The following is a 22,057-nucleotide window of genomic DNA, read 5'->3' on the forward strand; positions in this document are numbered from 1 at the left end:
CAGGCGCTATGGCGCAAAACCATACGTACTACTCATTTTGATGATGTTGGCTGCATTCGCTTGGCCTAACCAGCTCGAATTCAGTTGGATCCTATGAAACCCCTTCCTAGAATCCCACAGTATCGATTATCCAAAGAAGCACAAGCCCTGTTATCGAGTCCCTCCTTGAGCAAGGTATTCTTGTTCCCACCAGAAGCCCCTGCAATACCCCTACATTACCTGTCCAAAAGAAGTCTTCTGGTAAGTGGAGATTTGTGAAGGACCTTCATCACGTTAACCGCATTGTTATCCCTTCTTATACCACTGTTCCCAACCCTGCTACTATTTTGTCTTCTATCCCCACTACCGCTTGTTATTTTACTGTTGTTGACCTATCTTCTGCTTTCTTTTCTATTCCTATTCTTTTTTTTTTAAATTCCATTTATATCCCGCCCTTCTCCGAAGACTCAGGGCGGCTTACAAGCTTAGCAGTAGCCTTCATTCTATGTATATGCCTGCTTATTAGGGCTTTCACACACACCCCAAGCGGCATTATTACAAAGTCAGCTTAATTGCCCCCAACAATCTGGGTCCTCATTTTACCTACCTCGGAAGGATGGAAGGCTGAGTCAACCTTGAGCCTGGTGGGATGCGAACCTGCACTAATTGCAGGCAGCTAGTGTTACTTAAGGAGGCATTAGCCCACTGCTCCACCAAGGCTGTTGGTTCATCCTGATTTCATCCTGATTTCCAGTTTTTGTTTGCTTTCCAATATGATGGTCAGCAGTTAACCTGGTGTTGCCTTCCACAGGGTTACTGCGAATCACCTTCTATTTTTTCTCAAATTCTTCACCAGGACCTGGCCAATATTACTTTCCCTATGGAATCTACCCTTATACAGTATGTGGACAACCTGTTGCTTGCCTTTCCTACATTATTTTGTTTTGCTTCTGAGTCTTGCTGCTAAAGCAGAGGTCCCCAAACCTTTTGGCACCAGGCACACTTTCATGGAAGACAATTTTTCCATGGACTGGGGGGGCTTGGGGGGGAGGTTCCAGGATGATTCAAGTGCATTACATTTATTGTAAATTTTCTAAATAAACAAATAAATAATGTACTTTAATTCTATTATTGTATTAGATTAGACCAGTGAATTTCTGCTTCTAAGAAATTGGGAAGGAAAAGAGACAAATCCTAAACTCAGCCTTCCAGCAAAACAAAGACCCAGCACGCTGAGGAAGTGCTGAGAAAACCATGAGACAGACAGAGAGACAGACAGAGGGAGAGAGAGAGAGAGAGAGACCAAACCAACTCAGCACTGCGCAAGCCCAGCAGCCTTGGAAAAAGTCCAAATGAGAGAGGGATTCCCTTGGAGACACAGTGCTTAAGGGGAAATGTAACTTCTCCTCTCCCCCTCCCACATTGCAAGCTTGGAGAGTTGCATGAAGAAAGGAGGAACGCACAAACACACCACACACACAAATACGCCTTGCGCACAGTCACTCATGCACTCGTGACCTCCCGTTTGGACTACTGCAACGCTCTCTACATGGGGCTGCCCTTGAGGACTACTCGGAGGCTCCAGCTGGTGCAGAATGCGGCCGCGAGAGTGGTGGTGGGGGTTTCCCGATACTCCCATGTAACACCTGTACTCCGCGAGCTGCATTGGCTTCCGGTTGTCCTCCGGGTAAGATTCAAGGTGCTGGTTATGACCTATAAATCCCTAAATGGCATGGGTCCGGGTTACTTACGGGAGCACCTGCGGCCGGCATCAACTTCCCTTCGTCCAATGCGCTCCCACAGAGAGGGCCTCCTTAGGGTGCCGTCGGTCAAAGAGTGTCGACTGGCGGCCCCCAGGGGGAGGGCGTTCTCTGTGGGCGTGCCAGACCTTTGGAACCGTTTACCGGTGGAGCTCCGGATGGCTCCCGACCTTCGCTCCTTCCGACGTGACCTAAAAACATTTTTTTTTTATTATTACATTTATATCCCGCCCTTCTCCGAAGACTCAGGGCGGCTTACAAGCTTAGCAGTAGCAGTTGAACAAGCCGGCCTGGTCTGATGGGTTTAGGGGTATTTTAACGCTATTGTATTAACTTATTGAATTGGGCTGTAGTATTTAATATTTTTTTACTTTTATATATTGTATTTTATTGTATTGCCCTGTACACCGCCCTGAGTCCTTCGGGAGAAGGGCGGTATAAAAATTAAATTATTATTATTATTATTAAATACACCAATTTAAACCTCGAAAAGCAGGATGTTTCCAAAACACAAGGCACCTGGAGCATCAAAATAAAAGCAAAAGGAAAGGAGGAAGGACGCGGAGCTCAGATGTTGCAAACCAGTTGCAAGCGCAGCCGTTGGAGGACCTTGCACTGAGCAAGAGGGCTTCTGCCCTGCCACTGTCCTGTCCCTGCCCAGACCCCTGCAGACTTGCCGCATTCCTGGAGGCGGAAGATGCACTTTCAGCGCACCTCCAACTTCGTGGCCAGGTTCCTAAGTGCCCATGGCCAAGTACCAGTCTGTGGACCAGGGGTTGGGGACCCCTTTGCTACAGGGCACAAGGCCTCAAAGTCCAAACTACAGCTTTGCCTCCCTGAAGTTGTCTACCTTGGTGTGCTTCTTTCCATGGTGCCCGTTCTATTCTTCACTCTCATGTTCAGACTATTTTGCAACACCCCAAACCCACTACTCAGAAAGCTATGTGCTCTTTTTTTGGTATGGCTGGCTTTTGTTGCCAGTGGATACCTGCTTATGTCACTCTGACCTGCCCCCTTTATGATTTGACCTTGCAGTGTCCCTGAACCTCTGAAGCTGCTTTTATGTCTTTGAAGCAAGCTTGGGCTGCTGCCCTGGCTTTGGGATTACCTGATTATAAGCCTTTTACTCTTTATTGTCATGAACAGGATTGCTTTGCTTTGGGAGTCCTTACTTAACCTTATTGTTCTTCACAGAGTCCGATTGCTTATTTTCCCACTGCATTACACCCTGTTGCTGCTGGATTGCCTCCCTGTTTACATGTGGTTGTTTCTGCAGCTGCCTTAGTAAAGAGGTCAGCTGATCTTGTACTTGGCCACTCTTTGATTGTTGCTGTTCCACATTCTGTCTCAGCTTTGTTATTGCGCACTTGCACAAAATTTCTTTCTGCCTCCTGACTCACCAAATACGAGGCTCTGCTTTTCTCATCCCCGCATATTTCTTTACAGCGCTGCCCCACCTTAAATCCTGCTTCTCTCCTTCCTGTCCCTTCTGATGGCAAGACCCATGACTGCGAGTTCCTTTGCTCCAGGTTATCTAAGCGACAACAGGATCTCTCTGATATTCCCCCTTGCTAACCCTGATTTTATTCTATATACTGACGGCTCCTGTTTTAGGTCCCCCAATGGGGACCTGGTTACTGGTTTTGCTGTATGCTCTCCCTATGAGCCTTTTACTCTCTGGCCGTCTACCTGGGGTCCACTCTGCACAGGTTGCTGAACTCATTGCTCTCACCAAGGCCTTCCAGTATGCTTCTGGTAAATCTGGTACTGTGTATACAGATAGCTGTTATGCCTTTGGGGTGGTGCATGATTTTGGCCAATTGTGGCAACTTTGCAGCTTTCTTACTGCTCAGGGTACCCCGATTAAAAATGCTCCCCATGTTGTAGACCGTTTAGATGTGCTCCACCTTCCCTCCCGCCTTGCTGTTGTGAAATGTCTTGCTTACCAAACCTCTTCAGATAAGGTTGCTATGGGGAATTCTCTAGCTGATGCCATGGCCAAGGAGGCCCTTATGGTGTCACCTCCCCCTTCCTCTCCTCTTGCCTATGTTTCTGATGCACCTCCAGCTCTTGCTATGCTGAAATGCAACAGGCTGTGTGGACAAAAAATTCTTGTTCACCCGATTCGGAAGGCATGTGGCGCCACTCTGATGGGCAGCCCATTTGCCCCTGGTCTTTGTTATCCTATCTTGTCCGCCTCCAACATGGGCCTGCCCATGTTGGCCAGGAAGGTGTGACATCTGCTATTAACAAAGAATGGTATGCCCCAGGAGTATATATGATGGCAAAACATGTGTGCTCCTCATGCATTACCTGCCAACAGCATAATGTTGGTCACCCTGTACAGGTGCAAACTGGATCTCATCCACTTCCTTGGGGACCCTTTGTACATGCTCAAATGGACTTTATAGAAATGCCCAAGTGTTGTGGATATGAATACATATTGGTCCTGGTCTGCATGTATAGCGGTTGGATTGAAGCATATCCATGTGCAAAGGCTAACACAGTAACAGTAGCTAAAGACTTTTAAAAGACTTTTTACCCAGGTTTGGCATTCCTATCTATTTGGGTAGCGATAAAGGTTCCCATTTTGTCAGCCAAATTATCAAAGAACTCTGCAAAGCCCTCCAAATCAACCAGAAGCTTCATTGTCCGAATCACCCTCAATCTTCTGGAAAAGTTGAGAGATTTAATGCTACATTGAAAAATAAATTGGCAAAATTATGTGAGGATACTAACCTCAAGTGGCCAAATTGTTTGCCACTTGCAAACATACAACTGATGCCCTCCAAACAAACTGGACTCTCTCCCCATGAAATACTACAGGTAATCCCCCAGATACGAGCATTTATTTAGCGATATTTCACAAAAACGAGGTTATTTAGGAAGGGTACTTATATTAAAAATTCAAAATTGTGATCAAAAACAGACCTCTGTGGTGGCCATTTTAACTCTGTGACTTGCCTGGGCCAGATCAGGCCTATGAGAAGCCAGAAGTGGGGTTTTTTTTTGGTGCCTGGTTACATGGCCAAGCAAGATCAGGCCGGCAGGACCACTTGTTTTTGCTTTCCTGGAGCTGCGTGTGCAAGATCTGCTGCTTGCTGGGCTTGAGGACTGTGCTTGTAGAGAGCTAGAATTACTTCTGTAAGTATTTTAAAATATTCTTTTGTGTTACTCTGTAGTACTGTGCTGTATTGTTTGTAATTACTTTGGGAACTGCTCTGCTTTTTATTGCTTTGTAAGTACAGTACTTTGCAAGATTGATTGTTTGCATTTGCCTGAAACTTATAACATGTGGCTGCTGCTGCTCCTTTCCCTAGCATAGACCCATCAGAGATTCTGCTAACACTTACAGGAAGGAAATTCCCCCCCCCCCAAATTTTGGATTTTGGCTGGAGAGGCTTGTCCTGATAAGGAGCAGTGTTTTAAATTTAAATTGCCTCCAGAAGTTGTGGCTGTTCCCTCACTGAAGGCTTTTAAGAAGAGTCTGGATAGGCATTTATCAGAAATACAGTGGGTTAGATGACCTCAAGGTCCCTTCCATCTCAGTTACTGTTGCAAGCCAACAGTTCTGTAAACTCCACCCCCATCTCCCTCTGCATTCCTGGCTGGAGACGCTTAAGCTAATGGCCGGCAAGTGTTTGTGTGTGTGTTTTAAAGCAATCAGAGATTTCTGTAAACTACTGGAGCTAATTACTTTAGTGGCAGCTGCAATCATAGAGTTTTCCACCCCCCCTTTGAAGAAGCTTGAGCTGCCTAGCAACAAATGGCTTTTTTAAAAAACAACCTACTGCCTACTTGGGAGGCAGTTTACAAGTACTGTGGTTACTGAAACAGGAAAAAACTGATTTACAGCTGGAAACAGCCTGCAGCAGCGACAAGAAAAGTCATTTCAGGCAGCTATCAGAGGAAATAGTAAATCAAATCTTTGTTCACTTAATGACCCATTTGATTCAATTAATGAGTTTGATTTTAAAATGTTGTAATATTGAGTCTGATTCATTTGACGATTACGAGCCTAATGGGCAGGCTCTATTAGGCTCCTACCTCGGGGACTACCTGTAATGGGATGCCCTATGCAAATGACAACTTCCCCTCCATCGACCTTATATCTAAATGACATTCATATACTAGATGCTGTTATGCTGGACTATTGTTGCACTCTTATTACATATTTAAAACAGTATCATTCACAGGTTGTGGCAGCCCTGCCCAAGGAACCACTGCACCCTTGCCACTCATTGAAAGTAGGCGACTGGGTTTTGACAAGTGTTTCAGCGGAAGAATTGCCTAAGTCCTCGTTGGAAGGGACCATTCCAGATTTTATTAACCACCAACACTGCTGTGAAGTGTGAAGGTCTGACCTCTTGGGTGCATACAACGCATTGCAAGAAGGTGGTGCCCCCAAATGAGGAAGCTGTGGTACTGTACCCTAGACACTAAGAAACCTCAAGATTTGTCAACTTCCGATGATTTGAAAGCTTCTCCGTAATGGATGCCCACAGGCGCATAAAGGAAACAGTCTGTGTTAGATGATGTCTCATGCCTGCTGTATGGACTATGCCCGTGCTTTTTTAAAAAAATTCCCATTTATATCCCGCCCTTCTCCGAAGACTCAGGGTGGCTTACAATCTAAGAAGCACAAATCAATGTGCTTAGCAATAGCCTTCATTCTATGTATATGCCTGCTTATTAGGGCTTTCGCCCCCCCCCAGCGGCATTTTTTACAAAGTCAGCTTATTGCCCCCAACAATCTGGGTCCTTTTGTTTATTGGACCTTGTCTCAATTTATATAATACCTTGTATCCCCCTGTTCTTAGTCCTACCAACACCCAAGTCACACTTACGCCTATTGGCACCCAATGTGTGTCTCAGGATGTCTTTCCCCCTAGAGCAGAACCAATTCACCATAAATGCATTTGCTCAGTGACCCTGAACCTCCTATGAAGGGGCTCTGTGACTATTCTACTAATATGCATTTGAATTTGGTTGAGGCTTATCGAGCCGCCCATAGTACGGCTGACCAGAGTGAATGTTGGATATGCAACTATGGCTCAGGAGCAGGAGGGGACATGGTTTCCTTGTTTGGCAGAACCATGCCATTCTGCTGGCACCACCATAGGTGGGGTGACTTAACACTAGACATGCCTCAGATTAAGTAAAAAGCAGCCTTTCCAACGCATAGTGAGACACTACCATCTTCATGACATCGAAGAAGGTAAGGTGTGCATTGGAACAAACGGCCTCAATCTAACCTCTCTAGGAACAATACCACTAGGCTATAGTTCCTGTAATATTAGTGTTTTGATTACCTCCTCATGGCAAGAGTATCGTGGGACCCCCAACATTAGGCCTTGTTCCTATACTATAGATAGTGACGCTCAGTTTTGTGACCCCTTTTCAAGCGATGACTGTTCGTTTGATCCTTGGGTTAAATATCTGTGTTTGGATCATGCGTTTCATGCTAGCTTGAATACACTCTCTGTGCCGCTACCCACATTGACCAGAATTCAGTTGCGTTCTTTGGTTCCCTGAATTACGGTGTGTTGTTGGCTAGCTGGTTCCAGAGAATGCACATTTTCTCACTGTACTGCATTAGTTCAAATGGATGTTTATACTTCCTCTCCCCCATATCTCAGGCCCCTTAATGTTGAGGAGGCTTGGGCCATGGTTGCTGAGTTGTTTTTGATCCAGCTAGATGGCTCCATGGTGTTACGGCCCCTCAGGGCATATATTTTGTTTCTGGGACACATGCATACAGCATACTCCCCATGGGATGGGCAGGCCTATGCTACCTAGGAGTATTTTTTCTAGGTTTGTTGCCTCTGAAAGAACCTACAGATCTTCGGGCTTCAACTCCAGCTCGGTTGTATAAGCGAGAAATACTGCACAATGGTTGGTACCAGGTTTTTTGGAACTCTGTTCCCTCAAGTCCACTGTGGGAACAGTGTAAACATTTCTCTGGTTTTTTGGAGAGTTTGGCTAACACCACTGCCGACGGGTTAGAAGTGATTGGTGCAGAATTAACAGTCGTAAGGACAACAGTTTTACAAAATTGGGTCACCCTTGATTACCTGCTAACTAAAGATGGTGGAGCCTGCAAATTAATAGGCAAATCTTATTGCATCTTAATCCCAGATGGCAATCAAAGCCTGTTCAACAATATTTCCAGGAGACAAAGGGCTGTCACTGAAGGACTTGGTGACACCCTTTGGGTCTTTTGGTACAGGAGGTTTCTGGAATATACTTTCCAGAATGTTTTCAGGCTTTGGAGGGAGAATCTTAATGTTACTTCTTATTATATTTTGTATTATTGTGCTCCTTTACCTCATTGTTATATTGATAAGGAAGTGTGTGTCCTCCCTTTGTCATAAACCTGCAACAACGCCTTTAATGACAATGAGCACTCGGGCTATGGAGCACAATGTTACTTTCTCCCCCTCAAATATTTCTCTTCCGACATTGGACCGAGCATATTCCATAACATCATCTGAATGGGCTCCCTCACAGCATCCCTCTGTTGCCTCGCTTATGCAACGCTTAAGCATTAGCCTATCTATTAGGGATCCAACGTATGCTACAATGAGAAGGTTGAATAGCCCAGATACGTACTTACCTTCTTGGGATAAAACTTATATTGCTACGACAGCACTGAAGTAAAACCTCCCTTGTTGGTCATAAATCAACAAGAGTTCAGTTTGAAACATTAAATAGATAGCCCCATCTAGTCTTAAACTACATGGTGATGCTTGCAACCTTTTGTTCATATCCCTATTCTCTGGATAGTAAACAGAAGTGTTGTCCTTACGGACAAGAAGTAGGGACTGTGAAAGGAAAAATATATCGATAACTATTTAATGAGTGGTCTAATCAATTATAGTTTAGATTTGAACTTGCTAACAAGCACTTGGCTTTCGCTTGCTGTTGACCTTCAGTAGGAAATAGTGACAGTTTGTGGTTGGCACACATTTCTTCACAAAAACAAAACATACGACAAGAATGTATGAGAAAAGAGGAACTGACCCTTGCTAACGGGTACAACTTCTGCAATGACACGTGTAGAAATGGTAGTGAGGAAAGTAGTGGTTGGAACAGGGAAAGGGAAAAACAGGAAACTGGCTCGGGTAACAAAGCAAGAACAGGGAACTAACAGGGAACTAACCCAGTGGTCAGTTCCGAGGAAAGGGAACTAGTGAAGGAACTGTTCCAGAAAGTCACACGTTGATGGTTTTACCAAGAAAAGGGAAATGGAATGGCTAATGGGTGGTTCCAGAACACCACAGGTGGGCATAGTACTAAGGTATAAAGTGTGCCTCAAAAGATAAGGGTGTTGCCATTTGGCCACTAAGCTGTCACACTTAATGACTGCTTGTACATTTGGCCCTTATTGCAGTAAGCTGTTGAAATGTAAGTACTGAATCTGTGTGTTCAATTTAAATAAACCTCTGGATCCTGAAGTAAGACTTTTGTTGTGTGTTGTCTCTTGTTTCATTTAAACAAGTTTTTCCCCTGACAGCCATGAGTAACTGGAAACAGACAATCTCTGAAATAGGTAATTCGATATAATATATGCACACGTGCACACAAACCCGCACACAAAAAAGAAAACTTACCTGTTGCGCATCTGCTTCAGACTCAAATGTAATAAACCAGTTGTCATTATAGGCAAACTCACAGTTGATGAACTTGGGCAGGATCTCACCTTTGAAGAGTGCTTCAACCTCCTAAAATAAATAGATAGATAATGGATGGATGGATGGATGGAATGATAGACAGCAAGGGTTGGAGAGAAGAAGGGTTCATTGAGAACTACAGCCAAAGATTGATTCACCCCCCAACTGAAGCCATATTAGAACTGTCTGTAAAGAGTATCTAGGAACTAACATAGTGCTGCTTAATTTCAAGACAGACTACGAAATACTAAATAGTAAAATGCTCTAGGTATTTTCTCTGTTATTAGTATTTTAGTATTCTTGTAAATTTAAAAAATCTACAAGCTTTGCTGTTGAAATAATATACTTACATCAATTGGAGTAGATTCGGGTACCTCACGTAAAATTACAATGCAGCGATTTTGGTTTGGCCTGACTTTTTCACCTTTCTCATCAACTTGGACTAAAGGCAATGCTGAAAAAAGAACAATCTTGTTGCTTTGGTATCAACAAGTAGAGTTCTGTATTGTATTTACTACTTTTAACACTCTATTAACTGATAGGAGCATTAGATCAGTTGTTTATTAAAAATATGATTCCCCCTGTTTTAACCCTTCCCGGACAAGTTCAGAGCCATGATCTATATTTGCTCTAACTGAAATATGATTGAGGAGTTCATAGCAACTGCCCTCTCCCTTTTCCAGAATGGTGTTTGTTCTCCTGTAAACTACAGTCTGATCTCTTATACAGGCAATCCTCGAGGTATGACAGGCCATTTAATGAAACTTCAAAATTACAGACAGACACCCCCCCCCTCCAAGCTACATATGACCCCATGTGAACCCAAGTTACAATGGCTGTGGCGGACCTGCTGTCATTTGCCCTTACGATCCATCACAAGGTCACTGCAGCACCCCCCGCCTCTCTCCATCTCAACCCCCCACAGTGCTTGGGCCTACTCCCCACACGCCCATTATGCCCCACATTTACCTTTTAAAGATCTTCCAACCTCATGTTGGTAGAAGCAGGGTAGGCCATGTGTCCCTGGGCTGCACAGTGGCGATTCAAATATGGCCACCATTTTGTCCCACCTGTTTGTGAGTGGGACAAAATGGCCACCAGAGAAATTGCTTCATTTTGCTGCCTTAGAGAGGTCTGCACAGTGCTGCAGAAGCTTCTCAATGGTGCAGAAAGCCTCTGCAGCACTGTGCAGACCTTGTTAAGGCAGAACAACATACTTTGTCCCTGGGCCATGCAGTAGCAACCCAAATGCGGCTGCCATTTTGTTCTGCCCATTTGTGAGTGGGGACAAAAAGGTGGATGCTAGACAAGCTGCTTCATTTTGCTGTCTGAGAAAGGTCTCCACAGTGCTGCAGAAGCTTCTGAATGTTGCAGAAAGCTTCTGCAGCACTGTGCAGAGCTTGTTAAGGCAGCAAAATGAAGCAGTGTGTCCACGAGTCATGTGGCAATGACCCAAATGTGGCTATTTTGTGGGCGGGACAAAACAGCAGCCACTTTCGGAACCGTGCCATACAGCTATGTAAACAAGGAAATCATTCCAGCACTCTGGAAGGCCTCAGAGCTCTTCAAAAGGTGAGTTGAAGGGTGTTTGGCCTGGTGGGGTGGGAACCAGGCCTAAGGCCTGGAAGGACCCGGTGGGAGTGGGAAAAGGTCTGTTGGGATCCAAGGTGTGGGAAGTGGAGGATGGGGCATCTTGAGGGTGGGCGAGGCCTTGGGAGGGCTAGGGCAAGTGGACCTGGGCCTGTACTAGACCTCCAATCACCTCCCCCACCCAGGAGGTACCCCACACTCCACTTAACAACCTGCACCTTTGTTTTACATTTCATTGGGGAGAGCAGGGATGGGGGGTCGTTAGGTGACACGTTTCACCTAACGATTGCTGTGACATGCTACTATAATGGGCAGACTCCATTATGGACGTACCTCGAGGACTATCTGTAAAAGGAAGAAAGTGTGCCGGAATACAGGTAGTACTCGAGGTACGAGTGTAATGGAGCCTGCCCATTCCATTCGTAAATAGAAAACTCGTAGAGTGAATCTCGTTCGAGGTACAAGATCACTCCATTGCTCGTTAAAATGCACGCGGCTCGTTAAGCGAACATGAGGATTTCCTAGCCATTTGCACCAGCAACGGAGGTTTGGGGGGACTTCTACATGCCTCCGGAGGTTGGATCCAGCCCTCACAGGACTGCTCCAAGCTGCTGCTGCCAAGAATGGAACTTCTAAGGGCCTGATCCAACCCTCGGAGGTGTTTTCCTAGCCATTTGCGCCAGGAACAGAGATTGGGCGGACTTCTGCATGCCTCTGGTGGCTGGATCCAGCCCTCGGAGGACTGGTCCAAGCTGCTGCCGCCTGGAACGCAGCTTCCAAGGGCCTGATCCAAGCCTTGGAGTCATGCAGAAGTCCCCCCCCCCAACCTCCATTCCTGGAGCAAACAGTTAGGAAAACCCCTCCGAGTCTTGGATCAAGCCCTTGGAAGTTCCATTTCAGGTGGCAGCAACTTGGAGCAGTCCTCTGAGGGCTGGATCCAGCCTCTGGAGGCATGCAGAAGCCTCCCCCAGCCTCCATTCTGGGCCACTTGGAGGAAGGCTCTGGGGACAACGGGGTCACTTTCTCCCCCAGTGCAGCGAGCTCCGGTGGGCTGGAGGCGGGTGCAAGGGGCCTGGCCTTATCCCTCAGTTGAAGGCTTCAGGCTTGCTGTCAGGCAGAAAGGAGTTGGGGGCAGGAGCAGGAGACAGGCACCTTTTGCATAGAGAATGAAAGTTTCTGATGTCCGTGATTTGGCACAACTTCAAACACTTGCGCAAGATCACGGACTCCAGAAACTTCCATTCTCGGTGCAAAAAACATTTCCAAGCCGATTCTCCTCTCCTTCAAAGGGAAAGAAACTGCAGCAGAGAGGAATTTTGTAAGGTAAGTGAGTCCGGCACGGCAGGAAGGGAGGGGGAAGCAGTTGTGAGGAGTGGGGGGGGAATAGGGTGAATGTTGCAGTGCCACTGAAGTCGTTCGTAAGGGCGAATGAGTGCCATGGTGCTGCAATATTTGTAACTTCAGGACTTGCTCGTAAGCACTAGGGGGCGCTCATCACGTAACTTTGAACGAGCGTTAAGTGAACACTCGTAACTCGGGGATTACCTGTAAAGAGAAACAAAAGTCTGAGACTACCCTTCATGGGATCCAAATTAAAATTTGGAATTTCCAGAAAACGAAAAAGCAAACACAGGTAAAACTGAACCAGGAAAGAAACCACTTGATCCAAAAGTACCGTTACTTGGGTAGACAAAGATAAAAGTCTATTCAGCAGTGAGCTAAGGTTATTCTTTATTTCCTGTGTGCAAGTCAGATCTTTATTGGTTCTGATATATATTTTATACTATGGAAGTTCAGATATTCTATGTTTAATGCATTCTGAGATCTCTGTGCAGCAGTGTCTCTTATGTTAGTCATAAATGTCTTATCTCCTGAGATCTGCCTCAAACTTACATTTTCCTTTGTAACATTTTATAGAAGATTCCTTTAAGATAGTGTTGTGAATTGAGCCGCATGGTATTTTTATTTCTTTTGCCGCTGAATGTTTTATCTGTTGACTATAGGTTGGGAGCTCCCAGGCTCTGTGACACACTTGGGTTAAGTGAGAGGATGTGGGATAAAGACATCTGTCTGGAAGACTGTAGTTACTTCTGCCACCACCTAACAACTACACCAAGGCAGGGTAAGGGTGTGTATCATCCAGAGGGCTTCTGGAGGGAAGAAGATATCTTTGACTTTTCATGCTATAGGCTCATCCCTGCCACTATACCATCAAACATACCCAATGCCTAAGGTAGAAATTATCTTAACTGTTCTATCTCCACGCCTAAACTTTAGCATTTAGCAACAGCAATATCATTTAGGCTTATATAACACCCCATAGCACTTTACAGCACTCTCTGGGAAGTTTACAATGTTTTTGCATATTGCCTCCAACAATCTGGGTCCTCATTTTACCAACCTCGGAAGGATGGAAGGCTGAGTCAACCATGAACCCCGTCAGGATCAAACTACAGGTTGTGGGCAGAGTTTGCCTGCAATACTGCACTTTAACCACTGCACCACCAGGGTTCCTACTTTAAACAGTGATGTGCAGCTGTTCTGATTTGGAAAACGGGCTTGGATGGGGCTGAGGAGACCTCCTTAAAGGTCTGCCTTTTCCTAGGCTTGTGCCATAATCATGCAGTCTCACAAAAATATGTATTTGATGGTAGGAGGTTCTGGCAGAGTGCAAAGAAGTCAGTTTATCCTGTTGCCAACTCCTTAAAAGGCCTTCTAACTCCAACACACATTTTCTTGAGAGTGCATATAGGCTCAAAGAAAGGCACTCAATGCACATTGTATTCACGAAAACTGCCATTATTCAGGATAGCTGTTTGCAAGCTACACAGTTCACAAGAAGGACCCAGCAGGCACATATATATTACGTAAGCCTGACTCAGTCTAGTGAATATATACAGGTAGTCCTTGACTTATAACCATTTGTTTAGCAACCATTTGAAGTTACAATGGTATTGAAAAATAGTGACTTCTGACTGGTTGTTACACAGTCATGTGATCACTTCCCCACAGTCATGTGATCACAATCTGGGCACTTGGCAACCGGCTTGCATTTACGACAGTTGCAGCATCCTGGGTTCACGTGATTGCCATTTGCGACCTTCCCAGCCAGCTTCTGACAAGCAAAGTCAATGGGAAGCCAGCAAGGATGGTCACAAATCATGATGACATGATGTTTCACTTAACTGTGGTGATTTGCTTAACAACTGTGACAAAAATGTAGTAAATTTGGGTGCGGTCACATGTTGCCTCGCTTAATGAAAACACCACTTAACAACAAATTTTCCAGTCCCAATTGTGGTTGTGAGTCGAGAACTACCTGTATAGACAGACTTAATTCTTCTATTTGTTAAGGTGTCCCCCCAAAAAAAATTGTGTTACCATTTTAACACACATTGCTTTTTAACGGAAAAAAATGAGGTTCAACTTCACCCATCTCATCTAAGCCCTCTTTAATTCTAAATAATGGTGCAAAAATTCCTGCGCTCAGTCACTCAAACCCTGGTCATCTCATGCTTGGACTACTACAATGCACTCTACATGGGGTTACCCTTGAAGAGCATTTGGAAGCTACAATTGGTGCAGAGTGTAGTGGTGTGGGCAGTTCTTGGGGCCCCTAGAGTGGCCCATGTTGCACCACTGCTCCACATGCTGCACTGGCTGCTGGTTTGCTTCCAAGTGCAATGCAAGGTGTTGGTTATCACCTTTAAAGACCTACATGGCGTGGGTCCAGGTTACCTGAGGAACTGTCTCACCTCAATGGGACAGTGCTGGCAGAAGGGGCATGCTGCAGTCAAGGAAGTTTGGCTGGCAGGATCCAGGAGAAGAGCCTTTTCTGCTGTGGCTCCTGCCCTTTGAACACTGTACCCCCTGAACAGTGAGATCTGCTTCCACCCTTCTGACCTTCTGTAAGGGTCTGAAGACCTGGCTCTGCCAGTTGGCCTGGGGCCCCAACAGGGGAGTATCGCGTTGGAAGTGGTTGATAGATTAAGAGAAGATCCCACCTTCCCCCCCTCACATCTTGCTCCCTCCCCATCTTGTAATTGTAATTTGTATTTTTATTTGTATCAGAAATATTTATTTTTATGGTTTTATTGCTTTTAATGTAAGCAGCGCAGAGTCACCTTGAGGAGAGATGGGCAGCAAATAAATCATATATATATATATATATATATATTTGTATGTATGTATATGTATATATACACACAGAGAGAGTATATTACCTGATTTGCCATTACTTACATCGCAGCACTTCAACAATCAAATCCCTATCTGTGCTCAGTTTCCTGACATGATCAAGATTAGCTACCGTCATTATTGGCACATAATGATCACTGTCCATCTGAGATATAAGGTACATGTCACTGGCAAGATTCTCTCTGTTGAAGAAAAAAGAAAAACATTACTACAAAACTGATTCTCTGCGCAATTAATACATTGACCTTCATAGTGTTGCACTGGCCTTCAGGTTTATTCCTAAATATTAAGATACAATCATGGTTTTACTTTAAAATGCCTTTGTTTCTAGTAAGATTAAACAATTACAACCAAACTTGGTTTTCTCATCTCTTAGATTGTAAAGTCTTGCTTTTCTTGTACAATTTGACACAGAAAGCCAAAAGCAGCCCATTTTTGAGATGCTTTTAAAAAGCATTAAATTGAGTAATCTACCAAACTTATGGCCAGCCATGAAGGTGGCTGGTGGGTTACATTTGCTTCAGCTAATTCTGTTTAAAGCTACAACTTTATATTAAATGAGTAAACCAGTAACTAGGTTACATGAAGAGTATTGGAAAATTACTGCTATATACAGGTGAAACTCAAAAAATTAGAATATCATGCAAAAGTTCATTTATTTCAGTAATGCAACTTAAAAGGGGAAACTAATATATGAGATAGACTCATTACATGCAAAGCAAGATAGTTCAAGCCGTGATTTGTCATAATTGTGATGATTATGGCGTACAGCTCATGAAAACCCCAAATCCACAATCTCAGAAAATTAGAATATTACATGCAATCAATAAAACAAGGAGTGTACATAGAACAATATCGGACCTCTGAAAAGTATAAGCACGCATATGTACTCAGTACTTGGTTTGGGCCCCTTTTGCAGCAATTACTGCCTCAGTGTGGCGTGGCATGGAAGCTATCAGCCTGTGGCACTGCTGAGGTGTTATAGAAGACCAGGATGCTTCAATAGTGGCCTTCAGCTCTTATGCATTTTTCAGTCTCATGTCTCTCATCTTTCTCTTGGCAATGCCCCATAGATTCTCTATGGGGTTCAGGTCAGGCAAGTTTGCTGGCCAATCAAGCACAGTAATCCCACGGTCATTGAACCAGGTTTTGGTGCTTTTGGCAGTGTGGGCAGGTGTCAGGACCCACCTCAATCCACATCTTAGGAAATAAGAACTCTTGGATGCAAGTTTAGTCCAAAAGGAAAATGTTTACTAGGATGGAATAGATTGTGGCAATACAAGACGGAATCTAACAAAGTTACATTTCAATCCTATATAAAGCATTCCCATTTCAGCCCCTCCCCTCATCCATTTGGTCAGGCTCTCATCATTTGCTTAGGTGTCAGGCCCTTCCATGGGAAAGGGAACTCTCCTTGGTTTTATGGTTATTGCTTTCCTTTTCAGTTGTAAATGAAGATGCAATCCAGATCTGTCTGTCCCCCTCCCTCCCCCAGTTCAAACGTTCCCTGTTGTTTGAAGATCGCCTTAAGTAACCATCCTCTCCGCCCCCTCGGAGAGATGGCAGAATCCCCAGAATAAGCACATTGTTCTACCTATACAATTATGAAATGTGATATAAATGGATTCTGACATTCGGCTCTCCTTTCAGAAAAAAGATGAGTCCATCTGTGGGGAAAGAAAACATATAAATGTTAGCCTGGTTTGTTCGGATATTCTGTATGAAACCTCTTAAGCAACTTAGGTGCTTTAACATGGAGTTTGTTAACCCACTCATTTTCTGAGGAGGGGAGGTGTTTCCATGCCACTAAATATTGTATCGTTCCATGGTGTTTTCTGGAATCTAAGATTTCTTTCACTTCAAAATGTTGTTCTCCTTCCACCATGATGGGGGGTGGTGGTGGTGGGATTTTTGCTCGTAGTGGTGATTGTTGTTCTCTCTTTAATAGACTGCAGTGGAAGGTTGGGTGTATTCGTCTAAGATTTTTGGGTAGTTCTAATTCAACTGTTACTGGGTTTATGATTCTTTTAATTGGAAAGGGTCCAATATATTTTGGTCCTAGTTTTTTACAGGGTTGGAGTGATTTCAGGTATTTTGTGGATAAATATACCATCTCTCCTACCCTAAATGGTGTGGGATCGGTTCTTTTTTTGTCTGCCTGTGTCTTGTATGCTTTTCTGGCATCTTCCAACGCTTTCCTAACGATTGGCCATGTATTTTGTAATTGAGCAATCCATTCCTTCAGATCAGGGATAACCGGTTCTTTTGGGGTTAGTTCTGGTATTGGGTTGAAACTCTGGCCTGTAGCTACTTGAAAAGGAGTGTAACCTGTGCTTGAGTGGACTGCATTATTATATGCTACTTCTGCGAAAGGCAGTAGGTCCGCCCAGTCGGACTGCTGAAAATTAATAAAGCATCTTAGATATTGTTCAAGTACATTATTAAGTCTTTCAGAAGCTCCATCTGTCTGAGGATGGTGACTAGATGACAGTCCTTGGGTGGTTCCTAAGAGGGATAAAAATTCTTTCCAAAATGCCGATGTAAATTGCACCCCTCTGTCAGATATGATGCGTTGTGGTACCCCGTGCAATCTGTAAATATGCTGTACAAAAAGTTTTGCTAATGCTTTTGCGGTCGGGATTTTTTGGCAAGGTATGAAATGTACTTGCTTAGAGAACAGATCTGTGACAGTCCAGACTACGGTGTTTCCATTACTTTCTGGCAGTTCTACGATAAAATCCATGGCTATTTCTTTCCATGGGGCTGAGGGGTTTGCCACCGGTTGTAACAGACCTGGCGGTTTCCCTTGCAGTCTTTTGGCCATCGCACAAATTTGACAGCTACCCACATAGCTTTCTATGTCCTTTTTCATAGATGGCCACCAAAATTGCCTTTTAGTTAAGTGTAAGGTTTTTACAAAGCCAAAGTGTCCTGCTGATTTTGTATCATGGCACAGTTGCATGAAATTGATTCTCTGTGTGGCCGGTATATATAGCTTCTCCCCCACCCATGGCAGTCCATCTTTAATTGTGCACACATGTTTATTTTTCTGGAACCATTCATCACTTTCCAAAGATTTCCTGAATTCTATTCCAGTTTGGCTATCTACCTTCGGCTTCATTTTTTCTTGTGCCCTGGTGGTGACTGGTGCTGCCAGTTGTTGTTCCGGTACAAGTGGTTTAAAGTCAGTAACTCTTGTGCTGTTATATTGGGGCATGCGGGATAATGCATCTGCCAGGAAGTTCTTTCCCCCCGGTAAGTGTTTGAGAGTGAAATTGAATCGGTGAAAATGTTGGGACCAGCGGGCTTGCTTAGGAGTGAGCTTCCTGGGCGTTTTTAGTGCTTCCAAATTCTTGTGGTCTGTCCAGACCTGGAAAGGTATTTTATTTCCTTCTAAAAATTGGCGCCATGTTAGTAATGCCTCTTTTTCCCATATTGGCCAGCGTTGTTCTGTTTCTGTGAGTTTTCTGGATGCGTATGCGCATGGTTGCAACGTCCCCCCATCATTTTCTTGTAATAGTACGGCTCCTACCGCTACATCACTCGCATCTGCCTGTATTACAAAAGGTTTGTCGGGATCTGGGTGTTTTAGGACAGGTTCAGCAGAAAAAAGTCTCTTTAGCCTCTCAAATGCTGCTTGACATTCCATTGACCATTTTCATTTCATTTCATTTCATTTCATTTATTATATTTGTATACCGCCCTTCTCCCGAAGGACTCAGGGCGGTGAACAGGGCACATAAAAAATACAGAATACAAAAATTAAAAAAGAATTAAATAAGAGCCCGAGCTAAAAACAGTAGAATAATATAAAAATCCCCAATAAAAACCCCAGCACATCCCCCATCAGGCCAGGCCGGCTTGCTCAAATAGGTAGGTCTTCAGACCGCGTCGGAAGGAGCGAAGGTCAGGTGCCATCTGGAGCTCAACCGGCAGCTGATTCCATAAAGCCGGGGCACCCACAGAGAAGGCCCTCCCCCTGGGGGCCACCAGCCGACATTCTCTGACCGGTGGCACCCTGAGGAGGCCCTCTCTGTGGGAACGCACAGGGCGGAGGGAAGTTGACGCCGGCAGCAGGTGATCCCCGAGGTACTCCGGACCCATGCCATGTAGGGCCTTAAAAACCATTACCAAAACCTTGAACCTCACCCGGAAGACAACTGGTAGCCAATGCAGCTCGCGGAGCAAAGGTGTAACATGGGAGTACCGGGAAACTCCCAAGACAACTCTCACGGCTGCATTCTGTACCAGCTGGAGCCTCCAAGTGGTCTTCAAGGGAAGCCCCATGTAGAGAGTGTTGCAGTAGTCCAGACGAGAGGTCACAAGCGCATGAGTGACCGTACACAGGGCATCCCGGTCTAGATAGGGCCGCAACTGGCGCACCAGGCAAACCTGGGCGAAAGCCCCCCTAGTCACAGCCACTATATGATCTTCCAGAGTAAGCCGCGAATCTAGGAGGACTCCCAAGTTGCGAGCCCTATCTACGGGGGGTAAAAACTCACCCCCCATGGAAAGAGGTGGAATATTTTGAATTTCCCGGGATGCCGGTATGCACAGCCACTCAGTCTTGTCGGGGTTGAGTTGAAGTCTGTTCCTCCCCATCCAGACCCGAACCGCCTCCAGGCAATGGGACATCACGTCAAGGGCATCACTGGGGTGGTTTGGGGTCGAAATGAAAAGCTGGGTATCATCAGCATACTGATGATACCCAACTCCAAAACCACGAATGATCTCACCCAGCGGTTTCATATAGATGTTGAACAGGAGAGGCAAGAGGACCGACCCCTGAGGAACTCCACAAACGAGAGACCTCGGGGTCGACCTCTGCCCCCCTTCCAACACCGACTGTGAACGTCCCAGGAGGTAGGAGGAGAACCACCATAAAACGGTGCCTCCCACTCCCAATCCCCTGAGACGCCGCAGCAGGATACCATGGTCGATGGTATCGAAAGCCGCCTAGAGGTCTAATAGGACTAGGACAGAGGAATATCCCCTGTCCCGGGCCCTCCAGAGATCATTCACCAGAGCGACCAATGCCGTCTCCGTGCTGTACCCGGGCCTGAAACCCGATTGGCACGGGTCTAGATAATCCGCTTCATCCAGGACCAGAGGGAGCTGATGCGCCACCACACTCTCAACAACCTTCGCAAGAAAGCGAAGGTTGGAGACCGGACGAAAGTTATTTAACACAGCTGGGTCCAAGGCAGGCTTCTTGAGGAGAGGTCTCACCACCGCCTCCTTCAAGACGGCGGGGAAACTACCCTCACTCAAAGAGACAGATATAACCGCCTGGAACCAGCCTCGTGTCCCCTCCCGGGCTGCATAAACCAGCCAGGAAGGGCACGGGTCCAATAAACATGTGGTGGAGCTCAATCTCCCCATAATCCTGTCCACTTCCTCAGGGGTCACAGAATCAAACTCCTCCCAGATAACATTGACAAGACCGCCCGTGTCCTGATCGTCAGACTCCGCCCAGCTGGAGTCCAGACCGGTCCGAATCCGAGCGATTTTATCCGACAGATGTTGACCAAACTCCTCGGCATGACCCTGCAAGGGTTCTTCCCTCACCTCCTGATTAAGGAGGGAGCGGGTCACCCTAAACAGGGCGGCCGGGCGGTTATCTGCGGACGCGATAAGGGCGGAGAAGTAATTAGACCTCGCCGCCCTTATCGCTGCGAGATAAGACCTAATGTGGGTTCTTAGTCGCAATCGGTCGGATTCGGATCGGCTGGACCTCCAACAGCTCTCTAGGCCCCGTCTCCGACGCTTCATCTCCCGAAGCTCCGCGGAGAACCATGGAGCTCGCTGGGATCTGCACCGGGTCAGGGGCCGCAAGGGTACAACTCGGTCAAGTGCCTCCGTGGCTGCCCTTTCCCAGGTTTCCACTAAGGCATCCGCCGAGCTGTGAGCAACGGAGGCAGGTGGGGACCCCAGCGCTGCCTGGAACCTATCAGGATCCATTAAGCGTCTGGGGCAGTACCATCTAGTTGGCTCCATACACCCACGGCGGGGGGTGGCAAAATGGAAGACCAGCCGCAGGAGATGATGATCGGTCCATGACAGGGGCATAACAATTGGGGAGCCCCCACCAAGATCATCTAACCACCGTCCAGATAAGTAAACCAAGTCAAGGGTGTGGCCTCCCACATGAGTCGGTCCATAAATTACTTGCGTCAGGTCCATGGCCGTCATGGAAGCCATGAACTCCCGAGCTAACTCAGATGATCCTCCCAGGGATGGTAGATTGAAGTCACCCAAAACTATAAGTTTGGGGAACTCAATCACCAGCCCCGAGAGGATGTCGAGAAGCTCAGGCAGGGCTGCTGCTGCATGACTAGGCGAAAGGTACACCAGCAGCAAGCCCAACTGCGCCCCAGGACCACATCTCAGGAAGAGAGACTCACACCCGACTATCTGGGGAACGGTGGCCTCCCACGGACACAAGGTCTCCCTCATGACTACCGCCACTCCCCCGCCCCTACCCTGAGCCCGAGGCCGGTGTAGCACCCGGAAACCTGGTGGGCAAAGATCAACCAGAGGAATACCGCCCTCTGGGCCCAACCAAGTCTCCGTGATGCAAGCCAGGTCCGCATGCTCACCCTCGACCAGATCCCGGATAAGAGGAGCCTTATTAACAACGGACCTGGCGTTCAACTACACCAACCGGAGCTCAGGTGGCTGCACATCGTCGCTCCCGGGACCTCGGGGCAGAAGCAGAGGGTCGGAGCGCCTCACCGCTTGTAAGCAGCGGAGGGGCCTTCCCGGATGTCGATATGGCCCTCTGTTCATACACCTGCTGCCATTTTAGAGGCTGGCTGGGTTTCACGGGTGACCCCCCCCCCTTCATTTTCAACAAAT

The 22,057-nt window shown here is 46.2% G+C and overlaps 1 protein-coding gene across 1 annotated transcript in view; it reads right to left on the minus strand.

The window, feature by feature from the left end:
- Nucleotides 1–22,057, minus strand: part of LARP4B (La ribonucleoprotein 4B) — a 126,080-nt gene that overhangs the window by 57,016 nt on the left and 47,007 nt on the right. Inside the window, exons 4-6 of the mRNA XM_081342447.1 lie at nucleotides 15,245–15,381; nucleotides 9,763–9,866; nucleotides 9,353–9,463 (exon numbers count right to left, since the gene is read on the minus strand). Coding sequence (XP_081198573.1) covers nucleotides 9,353–9,463; nucleotides 9,763–9,866; nucleotides 15,245–15,381 — 352 coding nt within the window. The remainder of the gene's footprint in view (nucleotides 1–9,352; nucleotides 9,464–9,762; nucleotides 9,867–15,244; nucleotides 15,382–22,057) is intronic.

Source organism: Vipera berus (assembly GCF_964194415.1).
Source record: "Vipera berus genome assembly, chromosome: W".
Lineage (NCBI taxonomy): Eukaryota > Metazoa > Chordata > Lepidosauria > Squamata > Viperidae > Vipera > Vipera berus.